Source organism: Bubalus kerabau, chromosome 9 (genome assembly GCF_029407905.1).
Source record: "Bubalus kerabau isolate K-KA32 ecotype Philippines breed swamp buffalo chromosome 9, PCC_UOA_SB_1v2, whole genome shotgun sequence".
In the NCBI taxonomy this organism is placed as follows: domain Eukaryota; kingdom Metazoa; phylum Chordata; class Mammalia; order Artiodactyla; family Bovidae; genus Bubalus; species Bubalus kerabau.
This window is the reverse complement of record NC_073632.1, coordinates 41,691,142-41,708,814: the sequence shown is the minus strand read 5'-3', so window position 1 is coordinate 41,708,814 and position 17,673 is coordinate 41,691,142. Positions and strand designations below refer to the sequence as shown.

At 39.4% G+C, this 17,673-nt stretch overlaps 1 protein-coding gene across 1 annotated transcript; it reads right to left on the bottom strand.

Moving 5' to 3' along the window:
* Window positions 1-381: 381 nt before the first annotated feature.
* Window positions 382-16,495, bottom strand: GPRC6A (G protein-coupled receptor class C group 6 member A). The gene is given in 12 exon segments (XM_055534734.1): window positions 382-730; window positions 732-999; window positions 1,002-1,070; window positions 1,073-1,387; window positions 1,390-1,455; window positions 2,292-2,415; window positions 5,224-5,306; window positions 5,309-5,395; window positions 6,124-6,163; window positions 14,104-14,243; window positions 14,246-14,408; window positions 16,448-16,495. Coding segments are annotated over 12 exon segments (1,752 nt in total).
* Window positions 16,496-17,673: the final 1,178 nt, after the last annotated feature.

The following is a 17,673-nucleotide window of genomic DNA, read 5'->3' as shown; positions in this document are numbered from 1 at the left end:
TCAGCAGACAAGGCTAGAAGGTAAAGATGCTCAAGAGAGGAGGAGAACCCATACAAAGAGGTTTGAGAAGAGGTTATAGAGAATGGAATAAGGATGATGCATTACGGGTTGATTTCAATAGAAAAGATACCTTTGGCTCTGTGCTGAAAAAGAAGGAGGTAAAGATGGAGGCTGATGGGGGTGGCTAAGGAATGAAGGGAGTTTCAGGTTGAGGGCTTTATTTACTTTGTTACACAGGTGGTTGAACAGGGGGAAATTTGGTGCAGGTAGTAGTAGTGAAGTCACATAGTGTATGTTTGTTCAGGAAGTAAATGCACATCTTAAATGCAAAGACCCTAGAAAACATTTCATTCTGAAACATACCATGTCTTAAGGACTCATTCATATACTTGAGATTCTTTTTGGAGGCAAAGCTTTAGGTCTGCACATAGCATTTTCTCTGCATATGTGTGCAAAGCCTTGTACCTGAAGATCTCTGCTTTTCTGCTGGACTGCAGACCCACCAGCAGAGGTGTGGTTGGTTATTGTGATGTTGCTGTGGCTCATGGCAAGGCTGCCTGCACTGTGGGGAGAGTAACTGTAAATCATCTTGAGAAAGACAGATTTTGTGTTAGTCTCTTGCTTAGAAAGTATAACATAGCATTTGGGGAAGAACATGCAACATCGGATCCCGTATTTAGATATTAAAATAATGATGATCTCCACAACCAGCATATATTTGCCAAACGTGGTAGATGGGGATGAAGGTGATCCAAGCTATGAAGTAAATGAGCATGCCAAATGTTATGAATTTGGCCTCATTGTAATTCTCAGGGAATTTCCTGCCTTTGAAGGCACAAATGAAGCACATGAAGGCCAGGATGGCAGCATAGCCCAGCATGGAGCCAAATGCAAGAATGGACCCCTCCTCGCATTCAAAGATAATGACTCTGGGCAAGGAGACATTCTGTCCCACAGCAGGGGCTGCAAAGATGAGCTAGAGGGTGTAAACGACAACCAGATGCCCGTGCAAGTGAAAATGATGGGGATGGGTTTATAGAAGCACTTCAGGAAGTTCTGCAGCTTGGACAGCTGAAGGCCAGCAGAATTTTCAGGGACTTCATCAGAATGTAGGAGATGGAGAGAGTAAAGCTCATGCCAGATAGCCTCTGCCTGGTTTTACACGTGAAGCTTTGTGGTTCCCTAATGAAAAAGCCTGTGCCGGCAAAGTTGAGGAAATGACAGAAGAGGATTACGTAGCGGACCATCAATTCCCCGGATGATTTCACAACGGGTGTGTTCAGGTTTCTTGTAAATATTATGCCAATGGCCAGAACAAACAGAATTCCCAGCAGAGAGAGGGCCAGGAGCAAGATAGCCAAGGAGTCAAGGTACTCCATTTCCTTTCAAAGCACATTGTGCTCCCTACAGGGGCCCAGTGAGTTTCGTTGTTGTATAAAAGGCAATGATCCGTATGTAAAAGACACAGCAGATTTGGTTACATTGCAAATATTTAAACCAGGTGATTGTCCCCAAGTGCTACAAATGAGACTCCTCAGTGAGAGTTCTGACTGGAAAATGGATATAGATAATTGTCACATTGGTTACTTATTAAAATAAAGCATGCACATGACCCAGGAAGGTAATAAAGAAAGAGGGACAGTGAGGGAACAGTAAGAGTGGAAGAGAAAAAAGAAAAAGAGAAAAATTCATCTGGGCCATGAGTCTTTAGAAAATTAATATACTCAAGATAGATGCTAGCCTCTTATGAACTTGCTATGATAGGTGGCAGTTCAGGGACTGTCAAGAATAAGAACTTTGGTACCAGACATATTTCAAGCCCTTTCTTTATCCCTTACGGGTCCTGTAATCTTGAACCTTCAATCTTGAGCTGATTGAACTAGTGCCTCTTGGTAGGAATAATGAGATCTCTAGAGTATGCACACCTCTGGGTTTTCATCATACTCAGTTTAGTTAGTTCAGCATTTATTTATCTATAGTTATTGTGCCTCAGTTACAAATCAGACATGTCTGTGTGGGATACATAGACAAAAATTCACAGAGAACTTGCATTATTTTAAGAGGTACTGGGAGAGGAAGTCCAGTAGAGGAACAACATCTTCCCTTGGAAGTGAAGTTACTTTTACATCTGTTAGGTATTGAGTATTCATCTGCTGCAGAAGCATAAAACACTTTTTATTTTTTGAAATGAAAAAAATAAACTAAATAGAATCCATGTTAAAAAATCAGCTTAAAGAGAAATGGTTCAGGTGTATCACTATGCATGTTGTAGGGAGTGTAATTAATATTACCTGTCTGATTACTATAGTGATTTTCAGGACAGGTCACACATTCATAGCAGCAAGTATGTTGACTTTTTGTGGTTTTCTTCATTTGCCCAGGACTGCATTCCTTGAAGAATTTAGATTGAATTTTCTGCAAAGTGAAAAGAAATTCCAAATAAGTTTTTAAAAAGATTTATCCTAACTATAATATCTCTGATTTAATTTAAAGATTTATTTGCAAAATAGTATTTTGGTCTTTTTTTCTTCATAGTGTAAAAATTCTTTGTCATCTGGAGGAATTTCAACAACTTAAATAGAAAGTATTTCAGATAGTGAAACTGCTCAGGAAGAATACAGTTTTTGTCACATTAATAAATTTTGTAAGCAAATAAGGAAATTAACTCTTCTAAAAAGTCACTAGCAGACATAAAAATGTGTAGTGGTGGAACTAATGGAGGAAATGATGTTTTGGAAAATTTCAATCCTGTGCTATATGAAGAGTTCAACTATATAAGAATCATTGGACTTTTATATACTTTAGATGAAGGTTATTAATCATGGCGTCCAAGGAGCATGCCGTGTCTAATCTTGAAAAACAAAATAATGGAAAATTATCATTTAAACCCATTACAGTATTAGTTAAAAAGATAACCCTTGATACATAAATAAAATTTAATATTTAATTCATCTTGAGAATTTCAGTTTTAATTCTGCATGTCATGATATGAGTCACACATACTACTCTACTTTTATGGAACCATCTCTTTTCAATATAGCTAGTAACTCTTTGCATTTCAGCTTTTTTTTTTTTTCATTCCTAATCCCTTTCTCATGGCACATCTTGTGAGATAAATTTTTTTTTTTTTTGTCTCACTCTTACCTTGGGAAGCCAAAGCTGAACAAGTAAATGAGACTTTCTCTAGAGTGTCTTAACAGCTATTCCTAGCCTGGAAAATGAAGCCCTTAGCTAACTAGTCTTTTCTTTGGGACATGAAAATGATCTGAGTGAGAGAGAAAAGTAGCCAAGGTTAGTAGCTGTGTTCACAGATGCTGGCTTTCTTGTCTTCACTACAGCTATGTCTGATCTGGGGTTTCAGCAGGCAGGATATCTGCCCTGTAGATTCCTCAGGGAAAACTTAGTCCAAAGTATCCACACTCCTAAAGGATGCTCAGAAGACACAAAAGGATTGAACTATGAGATAAAGCTGAACATCATTATGGGGATAAAAGTGAAACCTTTCTTCCCAGCTGTACAGTTTTTTTCTCTCTCCCCACATAAAAGATAGCAATAAGAAAATGAATCTGGGTGAGAGGTGATTGGAGCTTGGATCAGGGTGGTGGTAGCAATGGAGTAGAGGACAAAAGTGTAGACTGTGTATTTTGAAAGTGTAACCTAGAATGGCTATGAAGTGTGACAGAAAGAGAAGTGACAAGGATTTTTTCATAAACAGCTAGAAGAAATGAGTTACCATTTATTGGGATGCAGGTAGGTTTTGGAGGTCAGTCTTGGAGATAATCAGTTAAGATGAAAAACTATTAGATACCCAGGTAGAGATGTCAGATAGACAGTTGTATATTTACTTGAGCTGAAATTCACAAGATAAAAATGTTGGTATCATCGGCCTTCTATATAATGACATTGTCTAAGTGCATGGATGAGATCACTAAGGAAAAGTGCAGATAGAAAAGAAGAGCAGGGAACTTCCCTGGTGGTCCAGTGGTTAAGACTCTGCACTTTCAGTTTATAGGGCACAGGTTTGATCTTTGATCTGGGAACTAAGATCCCACATGCCACAGGGTGTGGCCAAAATAAAAAAAAATTTTTTAAAGAAGCAGTTTGGAGTTCTGGGTCTATCAATATTCAGAGGGAGCGGGAATGGTAAGGAAAGGGCAAAGGAGACTGAGAAGTTGTGGCCAGAGACAGAAGAAGAAAACCCAGGGAGTGTGGTGTCATGGAAGCAAATACAGAAAGCATTTCATGGAGGGGAGAATAATTAGCCAGTAAGCGAAGTAAGATGATGTTTGTATTTATTAACCAGAGAGAAATAATTTTGATGGACTGAAAAGAATTAAAAAGAATTTATGGGAGGAGAGAAATTGAGGCCAGTGAATATATTCAACTTTTTCAAGGAGTTTTGCCGTAAAGGGAAACAGGAATGGGCAGTATACAAAGGAGGAAGATGGGGATCAATACAGTTCTTTGGATTTTCTTTTCTTAAAATGGAAGGAAGACCAACTTATTTGTATCACTATTTAGAAAACATAGAAGAGAAAATACTTGAGGGTGCAGAAGAGAGTGGAGAATTGCCAGAGAAACATCTTTGAGCAAGTAAAAGGCGCTGGGATTCAGAGGAGCTGACCTTGGCTTGAAGCATGGACAGCCCACGCACAGTGCCAGATGGAAAGCAGCGACGCAGCATAGATGTGGTGGAAGCAGTCAGTCCCTTGTGATTGTCTCAGTTTTGTCAGTCAAATAGGAAGCAGGGTCCACTGAAAGTGAAGATGGGAAAGGTGTGCTGGAGTAAAAGGACAGACAAGAAAGTATAAATAACCATCTAGGGTGGTAGACAAACGAATGGGCTGGGATACTAGTCTGATTTCCCAACAGCATTTAGAACCCAATGGAAGTTAGAGATCATGAATTTTAAGTGAGAACAGTTAGCAAAGTAGGTGGGGTTTTTTGTTTGTTTGTTTTTGCCAAGATCAGCTGTATTGGTTAGACAAAGTTGAATATAATCAGGATTATACTTTGGTCCAATGAATGATGAATAGAGAGCTGGGCACGGAAACTGAGGGTGTGTACAAGGCAGTAATATACAAGTTGACCATGGAATTTAAGGAGGGAAGTTGGGAACATTGAACAGGCAGTAGGGCCACTGAGGGGTCTGGTGGGGACAAGGATTTTGCAGTTGAAGTATCAATTGATTTGAATGCTACAAAGCAGCCAATACAAAATTACCTTAAGATTCCTATGCTCATTTTTTGTTTCTTGATTTGTGACAATGAAGACATCATTCTTCAGGTCATATTGTACCATCTTGTGATAGACATGTGGCCATTGATCTCCCTCCAGAGCACAATATTGTATCCAGTATTCATAGCTCCATGGGCATCAAAATGAAATGAACTCCCTCCATCCATGAATTGGAGAAGGCAATGGCAACCCACTCCAGTACTCTTGCCTGGAAAATCCCATGGACAGAGGAGTCTGGTAGGCTGCAGTCCATGGGGTTGCTAAGAGTCAGACACAACTGAGTGACTTTGCTTTCACTTTTCACTTTCATGCATTCAGTTCAGTTCAATTTAGTTGCTCAGCCATGTCTGACTCTTTGCGATCCCATGAACCGCAGCATGTCAGGACTCCTTGTCCATCACCAACTCCCGAAGTCCATCCAAACCTATGTCCATCGAGTCGATGATGCCATCCAAAGATTTCTTCCTCTGTCGTCCCCTTTTCCTCCTGCCCTCAATCTTTCCCAGCATCAGAGTCTTTTCAAATGAGTCAGCTGTTCGCATCAGGTGGCCAAAGTATTGGAGTTTCAGCTTCAACATCAGTCCTTCCAATGAACACCCAGAACTGATCTCCTTTAGGATGGACTGGTTGGATCTCCTTGCAGTCCAAGGGACCCTCAAGAGTCTTCACCAACACCACAGTTCAAAAGCATCAATTCTTCAGCGCTCAGCTTTCTTTATAGTCCAACTCTCACATCCATACATGACCACTGGAAACATTGGAGAAGGAAATGGGAACCCATTCCAGTGTTCTTGCCTGGAGAATCCCAGGGACAGGGGAGTCTGGTGGGCTTCTGTCTATGGGGTTGCACAGAGTCGGACACGACTGAAGTGACTTAGCAGCAGCAGCCCTCCATGAATGTGACATTTTTCAGTACAGCAAGTAACTATGAAAAATAAAAACAGAAATAAAGACTGATAGAAATATTTTAAGTGTATCCATTATCCCAATTATAACACTATCCTTGCAAGGAATATCACTTAAAAATGAGAAAAAAGGATATTCTGGATCAATGAGTGTGAGAACTACTTGAGGACTAGTAGTTCTTAACTACTAGGCAACAATTTGAGAATTGTTGAGAATTTCTGATGTCTTGCTCTGTGAATTTGAGAAAGTAAGCTAATGTTTATGGAGATAAATTCTCTTACTTACAGAACTGAAATCTGAGCACCTTTATGTTTTCCACTTTGCATACTTTCAGAATGGGTCCTCTAGAGCAGATGCCACTCTAATTCTGGTTCCAAATTTCATTAGTGGTGTGATCTTGACATTTACAACTTATTTCTAGGCCTCAGTTGAGATAAATGAAACCTATTATACTTAATAGGACTGTTGTAAGAATTAAATGTAATTATTTCTAGGTGGCTGCAGCATAAGGAGTCTGCCTGCCAATGCAGGAGATATAAGAGATGTGGGTTCGATCCCTGGATTGGGTGGTTACCCTGGAGAAGGAGATGGAAACCCACTCCAGTATTCTTGCCTGGAAAATCCCATGGACAGAGGAGCCTGGCAGGCTACAGTCCATAAGGTCACAAAAGAGTTGGACACGACTGAGCACACACATGTATATGAACACTTTAGCCTAGCATCAGGAACAGATTCGGAGAAGGAAATGGCAACCCACTCCAGTGTTCTTGCCTGGACAATCCCAGGGATGGGGGAGCCTGGTGGGCTGCTGTCTATGGGGTCGCGCAGAGTTGGACACGACTGAAGCAACTTAGCAGCAGCAGGAACAGATTAAGGGTTAATAAAGATTAGCTTAATACTTTTAAATACCTATAATTAGCTGACAGGGATGATGTGAAAATAAATGAAAATGCTTTGAATCTATCAAGTAAAAAAGTCACCTGACATTCATATGCTACTTTATAATACTCAAATCTGTGATGCCCTTTTACTCCATAATAACTCAGCGAAGCACACTTAGCAGGGATCATCTTCCTCTTTTCTCAGAGGAGGCCCCCAGCCAAGGAGTGAAAGACCTTCTCTGAAGATACACATCTTGACTTTCATTATGGAGTCTTTCTGTTGCACCTAATGATATATTAGTTTAAATTATCCTCACTGTGTTTTTCTTTTTTTTTTTTTCTTCTGACTCAAAGCCATAATCAAGGTGCCATTTGGAAGCAGGAAAATTCATCCTTTCCTTCTAGAGTCACACTCAGCCTGGGTCTTTGACCCAAGTTTCAGCAGGTGATCCAAGCCAGGAATTGTCATGCTCACCAGCCCCAAAATGAAGGCTGAAGTGACAGAGCTGCAAACCCAGAGAGAGTTCAGTAACAAACGCACCCTGTTCTTGGGTGCATCCCTACCTGAGAAGTTTAACTGGTGGACCTAATGTAACTTCTAGGGCTCCCCAGATGTCTTCATGGTAAAGAATCTACCTGCAAAGCAGGAGGCATGGGTTCAGTCCCTGGGTCAGAAAGAGCCCTTGAAGAAGGAAATGGCAACCCGCTCCATTCTTGCCTGAGAAATCCCATGGACAGAGGAGTCAGGCAGGTTACAGTCCATGGGGTCACAGAAGTGTTGGACACAACTGAGCACAGAGTAACTGCTAGTGACCTCCCTCTGAGTCCATACTCATTGGGTAGGAGGTAGGGAATCTTACTATCACCAATGGTTTTTAAGTCTGTTTCAGTAACAGAGGGTATAGTAATTGTTGTTTAGCTGCTAAGTTGTGTCTGACTCTTTTGCAACCCTATGGACTATAGCCAGCCAAGCTCCTCTGTCCATGGAATTTCCCAGGCAAGAATACCAGAGTGGGTTGCCACTCAGGGATCCCTGAGTCTTCCCAACTCAGGAATCAAACCCATGTCTCCTGCATTGCAGGTGAATTCTTTACCACTGAACCACTGGGGAAGCCCCAGGATATAATAAAGAGACCTCTAAATTCTATTTCCAATTTAGTTCAGAAAATGATTTTTTTAACCTGAGAAGAAAGAAATATAATGAAAAATTACTCTTCTTACTACTCAGTTTGTACAATGAGAACTTGTATGCAGTACAGCTAGAACAGAAAATGTTTTACTGACACATGAGGCAGCCATATTGAACTTGTGGTGCAGGAGAGAATCCTAGACTGAGAAGGAGGAGAACATTTGAGTTCTGGCTCCACCGTTAATGTGATATATAATCATGGCTAAGCACATACCATCGCATCTGTATCTGTGATGCTTCTGTGGTTTTTGTTGGGTGCAAAATCTATGGAACAAGGCAGAAGTTATTCTACTTGAATAGAGTTATTCTTCCTCTGTTTTTTCTCAGTTAATTTTTTTTTCAGTTAATCTTTTATGAATGTTTCCTTCCTTCAGTTATTCCCCCCTTTGGCAAATACAGTGTAAGAAAATCAAGTTGTATTTTAAGTGAATGTATTAGCTACAATAGTCAGGTCAATGACCAAATATAACTTTAGCAAAGTCTTTAAGCATATGCATTGATTTTATTATATGTCTTCACAGACTTCTAGTTCTTTTAATTAATTCAAATTTAATTAGTATTACTTTAAAGAAGCAGAATATCAGATCTAACATGGTGGAATTAACCAAAAAAGTCTTATTGCAGCAGTTGCCTGGAAGAAAAAAAAATATATGGAGGAAACCAAAATGGGCAAAAAAAAGCTTTCAGTGTTCCCAACTCTACCTGTGTATTGATTTTTCTTCCATTCGTTCCTTAAGCAATATACACATGTAAGCCCTAGTATCTTATTTCTTTAGGGAGCAAATCCTCTTCCATTCTCTTGTTTGAACTATAATTTCCACGAGCTTTTTTCCTGTATTTAAATAGGTTTTACAGGGTAAATTTCTGACACATATATGTTCCGTAAATAATGATAACATTGTATGATGTAAATAAAATGGCACAATTCCACATTTGTTCTTACAGGAAAGAGGATGGAACCAAACCAGTGCATTCATTACTTGTTAAATATTCTTTTGAATGTTTGCTCTGGATTAAATTCTGAACACTAATGCTATGATTATTAAGCTGTTAAAGACTTCTTCCATCCATTATTCATTTGTTTTTCATCAAGACTCTGACCCTCATGATAAGTTGACCCAAAAATATTTAGAGAGTAGGATTTGCATTTCCTTGATTATATAATCCACCTCAGTATGTTAATGACCTATTTTTGAGAACACAAGGTCAGGAGGCCACTCCCATTAAGCTGCTGTGGTTGATGTTGTTTTCCGTGTCCTCAGCCGCTCTGCTGTCCACTGCAACTCTGTAAGTGAGCTGTGCTTGGGAAAAAAGATATCTATGTATGTCAAGCAGAGACTTGCAAAGGAAGCACCCTTGCATCTCTATCTGGTACCCAACCTATGTCTTTTACTTTTGTAAAGTTTTCCATGGTGTAGCAAAAGCACATGACTAAGACTGGGAGAATTTTGCTGCTAACTCTATGGTTATTGATGGGCCCCAGATCCTTACAATCGAGGTCCCCCCATCTCTAAACTGCTGCAAGTCTCAGTCACCAGTAAAACCTCCTCTTGCCAGTTCTTTAGGATGAAATGTAGTGAACATGAATCTGTGGATCTACCATATTTAAAGATTAGAGATGAGGTATGTTAATGCTTAGTTTGTTAAGTGAAGTGAAAGTCGCTCAGTCGTGTCCGACTCTTTGTGACCCCATAGACTGTATAGTCCATGGAATTCTCCAGGCCAGAATAATGGAGTGGGTAGCCTTTCCCTTCTCCAGGGGATCTTACCAACCCAGGGATCGAACCCAGGTCTCCCACATTGCAGGCGGATTCTTTACCAGCTGAGCCACAAGGGAAGCCCAAGAATACTGGAGTGGGTAGCCTATCCCTTCTCCAGTGGATCTTTCCAACCTAGGAATTGAACTGGGGTCTCCTGCATTGCAGGCGGATTCTTTACCAACTGAGATGTGAGGGAAGCCCCAAGGCTTAGTTTAGTAAGCCTTAAAAATTATTAGTTATTATGGGCCTCATCACCTCACAATCTTTCCCTTCTAGTCCCAATATCTCCTCTAACTTCCAGACCATTGCACTTGAATGTCTTATGCTGATAAGTCGATTCAGTTGTTTCTGACTCTGTGTGACCCCATAGATGGCAGCCCACCAGGCTCCCCCATCCCTGGGATTGTCCAGGCAAGAACACTGGAGTGGGTTGCCATTTCCTTCTCCAAGTTCTTCAAATTCAACGTGTCCAAAATGGAATGCTTAATATTTCTTCTCTCTACCAGACCTTCACTTTTCTTTGCATTTTCAACTCAATAAATGGCACCAGTTGCCAAAATTTAGAATCATTTGCAGCATCTTTGCTTTTCCCTGTCATTCTTTACATCCAATCTATCTCCAAAGACTCTTCATCTTACCTCTCAAGTATACATCGCTCTATCCTCATTGTCACATTCTTAGTACCTGTAGTACTTATACCTGACGTATAAGGCATACTTATTGTATGCCTGGATTAACAAACTTTCTCTGTCTAGTGTTGTGTTCATCTAATCAATGCACATTGCAGTAGAAATACCATTTCTACAATGGTAGGTCACATCACTCTTCCGTCTAAAAATAGCTCTAATTGGTTCCCCTTTGCTTTCTCAAGTCCAAACCTTTAAACATAGCTTGCAGACTTTTCATTGAAAGGGTGGCCTTTGTACCAGCGATAATCAGAATCATCTGAGAGGTTGTTAGAAGTGCAGTCTTTCAGGTCCCCCTTACTGGAACTACTGAATTAGCATCAACATGGTAATAAGATTACCAGGTAATTAACACTCCAGCAGAGTTTGAGATGCTCTGATTGTCAAGCCTTAATGATGGATACTTCACTAATCCTCCACTCTGTAATTTCCACAGAAGACTCCAATTCTGTGGTGCTACTTTCTGATCCCTGAAGATGCCACACTTTCTCTCTCTGTGACTTTGCTGGAGTGTTTCTGTCCTGCCTAGCTCTCACTCATCTATCATATTCACCAGGGATGTCATGATCTCTGGAGAATTTTCTCTGCCATCTTGTATTTATATGAAACATTGTAATGCATTATTCTTCACTGTAATCAGCTCCTTAATTCTTTGACTGTTTACTCCTCTAGACACATGACTCCTTCAGCAAGAGAATTATCTCGTTGCCCATGATATTTTCAAAATTCAACACCATGGCCGGAACACTGAGACATCCAATAAATATTTGGCAAATAATTGTGTGAATAGTAGTTTGACTCTTATACATTCTCTTGTCCCACATACATCACTCACTACCTTGTACCTGATCCAGAATAAAGGAAAATAAACAAGGAAACCATAATCACTATTCGGGACAAGGAGGTAATAGTCCTCACACACATTTGAGGAACATAAAATAATCTGTTGCAGTAAAACAAATATGATTGCACTCTCCCTGAATACTGCTCACAGATATCACCAAATATGGAGCCAAAGTAAGGATTATCCTCAAACACTGGAGAAAACTAACTCCTTTGAAGTTATTTGAATCTAAAATCACTCAGAAAGTATTATTTAAGTATTAGTGAATTTTGCCAGGGGACAAAATAATTTTGAGGAATAGATCCTTGATTAGTGACCCTAAATATTGCTGATCTTTTCAATTTAATATCTATATGGAGATTTCTTCCTAAAAAGACAATAGTTTGCATTATTGTATTTGTCCTATTGGATCTGGCAGGGACTTGGCTCACTGGTGATCAAAGGAACAAGACACTCCTCTACTCCTCATTTCCAGGCTGTTTCTGTCTGTTTCTGGATAACCATGTCCCAGGGGGTGAATAAAGAATGACCCCGGGCTTCCAGTGTTTAAATAAAACATTTTAGAAGAGCTGCTTCGATTGTACTTTCTCAAGAGCTTTCCTCAGAATGTTTGAGACTTATTCCTGATTTTAAATACTTTCCCAGAGGATAAGTAACTATTGCTATTTGTGTTTCTTTTTTCTTATGAGTCTCTTTATAGCTCCTCCCCTTTATCCCATCTGTCTCTGATTGTCTGTTTTCTCTCCATTACTAGCTCTCACTCTTAAAATTTCATCTAGTATGTTTTATTATGTTGGTCCACTTAACATATAGGTGTTTCTTTTAAAAAACCAATCCATCATTAAAGTTTTTCACTACAAAGAGTATGCTTTCAAATAGCCACCTTAAAATAACTAGACATATAAATATGCATGTGTGTGTGTGTGTAGTAATGTATATTTTAAAGAGACTTTTAGTTAAAAAAAAAACCGTAATCTCTAGTCGTACCTCTTCATTAGTTTTTGTTTTTAATTTTGCCTTGCATTTACAAAGTGAAAACTAGTTTTAATATGAGCAACTTAAAACACCCTCTGACCATCACATGATTCACCCAAATGTAAGCTGATCACCTCAAACCTCGGAGCTTGTGGTTGTGGGTGTTTAAAGTAAAATGACACAAGTAGAAACAGCCCTGGACTGATTCAGCCCTGTTCTGATCACTTATGTGATCAGAAAAAACTGGATCTTATTCCATTTTACCTTTTTCCCCTAACAAATTTAAAAGAAATAAATTTTTGGAACATGATTCTTCCTTAAGACAGACAAGTTTGAATGCTGAGAAATTTGTTTTTGATGAGTTAAATTTATCATATAAAGCAGCCGTTTGCTTTTAAATGCCTTGTTTATGGACATTTTAAAGACACAGTGGATAATCTTCACTAAATAGGGCCACTCTAATTAGAGTTTCTACAAACTAATCGAAGAGAAGAAAGAGAGACTTCTTTTACACAAATAGTGGTTCATTTAAACCTGAGATAACACAGGACTTGGTATGATTGACCTAATAACATTCTTTTGAAGAAGACTGGAGTCCTAGAAAGACTGCCCTAAGAAAGAGTCCTAACTGGAGGTGTTGGGCTGTAATCACCCAAAGGGTATGGAGTCAGAAGACCCAGACTGGAGTCTAGTACTTTTGGCTTTGGTTTCCTTACCCACAATATTTAGCAATAATAAAAGGGATCGTTAAACACGCCTGGTCTTGTGTTGTTAGGAGCATCAAAAGATAATTCGTATGAAATTTTGAAAAACTGCAGGATCAGATATAAATCCACAAGCTAAAGGAAAATAACACTATCAGCAGAATCCTCTTGGAAAATAAGAGCATACAACTTTGGTGGAAAAGAATAGAAGGTGAAGGTAAAATAACTCTTATGCTTAAGAACAAAGAACTAATAATAGAAATGAAGGTTATTCAACACTGACAGTATCTACTTACAAAATAAATAAAATTTAGAGCAGTTTATAGCAATATTGCAAATTAAAGGAAAGAAAGAAATGATGGTAGGGGAATTTTCTTGTATCGGTGAGTTACTACCTCCCATGGTTGAAAGTCTCAACCTTATTGAAGTTACTACCTCCCATGGTTGAAAGTCTCAAGCTTGTCACAGATCCTGAATGGCATAACTGAGGGCCAGTACTGCTGGCTGAATACTGTGAACAAGTCCCAGTTCAGTGTAATTCCACAGGAAGTCAGTTCTCAGGAAGAAGTTCCTTTCTGAGTCCTTAGTGGCCAAAGTGCCCTGAGAACAGTTGGAGACACATTGACTCAGATCACTGCACAAGCAGATTCGAGCATGGCATATTCATTTAAGGGTTTGTTGTTATCACTGGGAAACACACACAGATTTTGAAGAAAGGAATGGAAAGAGGACACATTCCCTCTTCTAAAGGTAAACCCCACAACTTTGCCAATCCTTTTAACATCAGGAATGGTAGCCATCTTGGTGGATGTTGACCAGCTCTAGCCAGCAATCCAGGTCTTATTTATATTCCTTTCAATGGCTTTACTGAAGAGATTGAAAACATGGAATTGACTCAGAAATACCACAATGACATTAACCTCAGCTTCTGCTATGATTCTCTCAAGTGTCTGATTGATCCTGACTTCGATGGTAGTATCTGAGAGGAAGGCTGGGAGAGCTTCTCTGAAGGCTGTGCACACATTATTTGCTGCCGTTTGAACTGCAATAGTGTTGAGAGTCCATAGTCGTCATCTGTGGTTAGGATGTCAATCCAATTCTGTCCAGATTTCTGAATCAGGTGGGCCATTGCTTTAGTTTGGTAGAAGTCACTGGGCACTGTCCATAAAAATGAAGGAAACTGAATTTTGTCACTTAGGGTTTCTGCAGTAGATTCATAACTCACCTGGAAATGGACAGAGTATTTTAGTTATGGTGTTGATAAGCTGCAGGTGGCTATTCATAGTAGATGTTCTTCTCTTTGATTTCTGTGAGTTTCCATAAAGTTTTCTAAATTCTTTGATCCTTTCAATCCTTCCCCTTCAATGAACTACTTTATAAATAGCTTAAATCATGATAGTTAGGACCTGATGATTATTGAGTCATTGCGTCTCACTTGTTTTGTCTGTGTATAGTATAAGCAAGGGTTCAGGCTCTATATTATAATTCTGTCTGCTGCTGCTGCTAAGTCACTTCAGTCGTGTTCGACTCTGTGCGACCCCATAGACGGCAGCCCACCAGGCACCCCCGTCCCTGGGATTCTCCAGGCAAGAACACTGGAGTGGGTTGCCATTTCCTTCTCCAATGCGTGAAGGTGAAAAGTGAAAGTGAAGTCATTCAGTCGTGTCCGACTCTTAGCGACCCCATGGACTGGAGCCTACCAGGCTCCTCTGGCCATGGGATTTTCCAGGCAAGAGTACTAGAGTGGGGTGCCATTGCCTTCTCCGATAACTCTGTCTACATGCCTATAATTATGGCACCCCACTAGCTTGCTCCTCCTCTGATCTCAAGGTTCTATATTTCTTTGAAATTTTCTTCATGTGAAGACATATCTAGCTAGTACCATTTAAAGGTGATAGCACAGAAGTGATAGCACTAGCCAAGTAATTCTCATACAGACACCATCACCCTGCTTGGACAAGTACAGTAAGGGATGTAAAATCAATGAGTAAGCGTGCTTTGCACTATCATTAGTTTATAGCACTTTGGTAGGGTGAGTCGCTGCAGCCCAGTGAGCTAATCTGAGCTACAGTGGTTACTAGATATGATCAGCATCTCAAATGGGCTATTACTATCATTGCCCACTTGCAATAATCAAATTATCAATGCATATGATGTTTAAGTACCATTGGATGCTGGAGGGATACCACTGTATCGTACATCACAAAGTACAGCAAACTTCAGCTAGAGGTAAAATTAGATGGCCGAGGCCCAAATCACAAATGGAACTAGTTAGCTGCATAGCTAAATAATTGATTTCATTTAGTTGGATTTCTGGGCTTCCCTGATAGCTCAGTTGGTATATAATCCACCTGCAATGTGGGAGACCCTGGTTGGATTTCTGGGTTGGGAAGATCCACTGAAGAAGAGATAGACCACCCACTCCAGTATCCTTGGGCTTCCCTTGTGGCTCAGCTGGTAAAGAATCCACCTGCAATACAGGAGACCTGGGTTCAATCCCTGGGTTGGGAAGATCCCCTGGAGAAGGGAATGGCTACCCTTTCCAGTATTATGGCCTGGAGAATTCCATGGACTGAATAATCCATGGACTACAATCCATGGGGTCGCTAAGAGTTGGACAAGACTGAGCGATTTCAGATATGTAAGTATTTGAATTTCAAATTTTGAAAGTAGTTGGATTTCAAATATGTAAGTAATTTTAGAGTTGGTTCTTAAGAAGATTATAAAATAATTGAGTCAAATTTTGGTGTTCTTGCAATTTTTCATCTGCCAGTTCCTTTGTTCCTCTTTGTTTACTCACCTTGTCTGTCTTCCATCATTGTGTACTCCTCGCTGAATTGTCAGTTATCACTGCAACACTTCTGCCCCATCATACACCATTTGCTGTACTCCTGCCTGTAATTGAAAGTTCTCTCCTAGCATTTTGTTTGTGTGTAATATATAGATTTAGCATTTGAAAGTTAGTGTTCTTGAATGTTCAACATAGGGGACATTATCCTACTCAGGCCACCCTAGTATATCCATGAAAGTCTGTGAATCCCTTAAAATTGTATAACAATTTTGAGTGGACATGCATGTGTGTGTTTTTTGGGGGGAGAGCAGGCAGTGCTTTTATCAGATTCTCAGAGTCTGTTTCCCACAGAGAAGTTAAGCACTACTGTCTATTAGAACTGATTGGAGCCTTGCTTCCCAGGAAACAAGGGAATGTTTTCCAAGATAATGATACAGCCTTTGTTATCCATTTGTACCTCCAATCATTCTCACTAATCTTCCACTAACAACTTCATCATTTGCTTGATATCCAGTCGTCATTTAAAGCCACCAGTCAAAAGACCCACAAAGTACTTCTCATCACTTGCAAAGCAGATCACAACTAGATCAGCACTCTAAGAAAACCTACTTACCTCACTGACCACAAAATGAAGGGAAGGATTGCTGTTCCCCAGTGAAGTTAAGCAGCAGAAACAGTCTATACTGTTTCATTAGTTCAAAACAGAACAGACCAAGTGTTCATTTTGCAAAGCTATTTTCATTTTCTCTTTTTTTTCTGCCAGTCATGCAAAAATGCTGTTATTAAAATAAATACTTTGTTATAATTTGAGGGTGTGTGTGTGTTCCCCTCTCTAAGAGGAGAACTTTAGTAATTTAGGTTGCCATTGAGATCTACTTTTCACAGTCTCACATGGAATGCTAATATAGCATTTCATCATCTTCTCTTTTAACTCTGATATACTGTTCCAGTTATACAAATACTTCTTTTGCCCAGCTCAGTCCTAATTGTAAATTAGGCAAGGAAATAAAAATCCCAAAGGATTAGCCTCAGTATCCAATCTCTGTCTCAGCCTTCTTTTTATGTATTAATTGAATCTCCCACACTTATCTTCAGTGGAGTTATAAAAAAGTTATAAGGCTTTCATGTTTTGTCTAAGTTGCACATACTTGAAAGCCATTTTCAGTATCAAGCTAAATTATAAATTCTTTGAAAAAAACAAATCTGCTGAATCACTACTTTCAAGTTGTTGATACAATTGGCTGATTGAATGTTTCACTTTTCAGTTTTTTGATGTGCACATATATAGTCCAAGACAAGCGCTAAGCTTCCTTTTCTCAATGATGAATAAGTAATGCTTAATTTATAAAATAAACTTTCTTCACAAATTTCTAAACTGTGTTCCTGTATCCCCACATTCCCTAGTAAACATTCTGCACACAATGCTTATGTTAGTGACAAGCCTATTCCTTCTTACCCGGGCTACTCTGTTGAGCCCAAAGTTGAAAAAGTCTAAAGATCACTTTATGTTACCCTACTGATGTTGATACTAGAGTATTTTCAACCTGTTTGTATTTGGTTTTGGCTTTAAATGTGTAAGTTCCTTAGAGAACTTATTCATTTTCTTCACAGCGTTTATTAATATCTCTCACCATTAATTTTTTGTTTACTGTCCACCTTCTCCATTATATTTTAAAACTTTGCAAGGATAGAGATTATG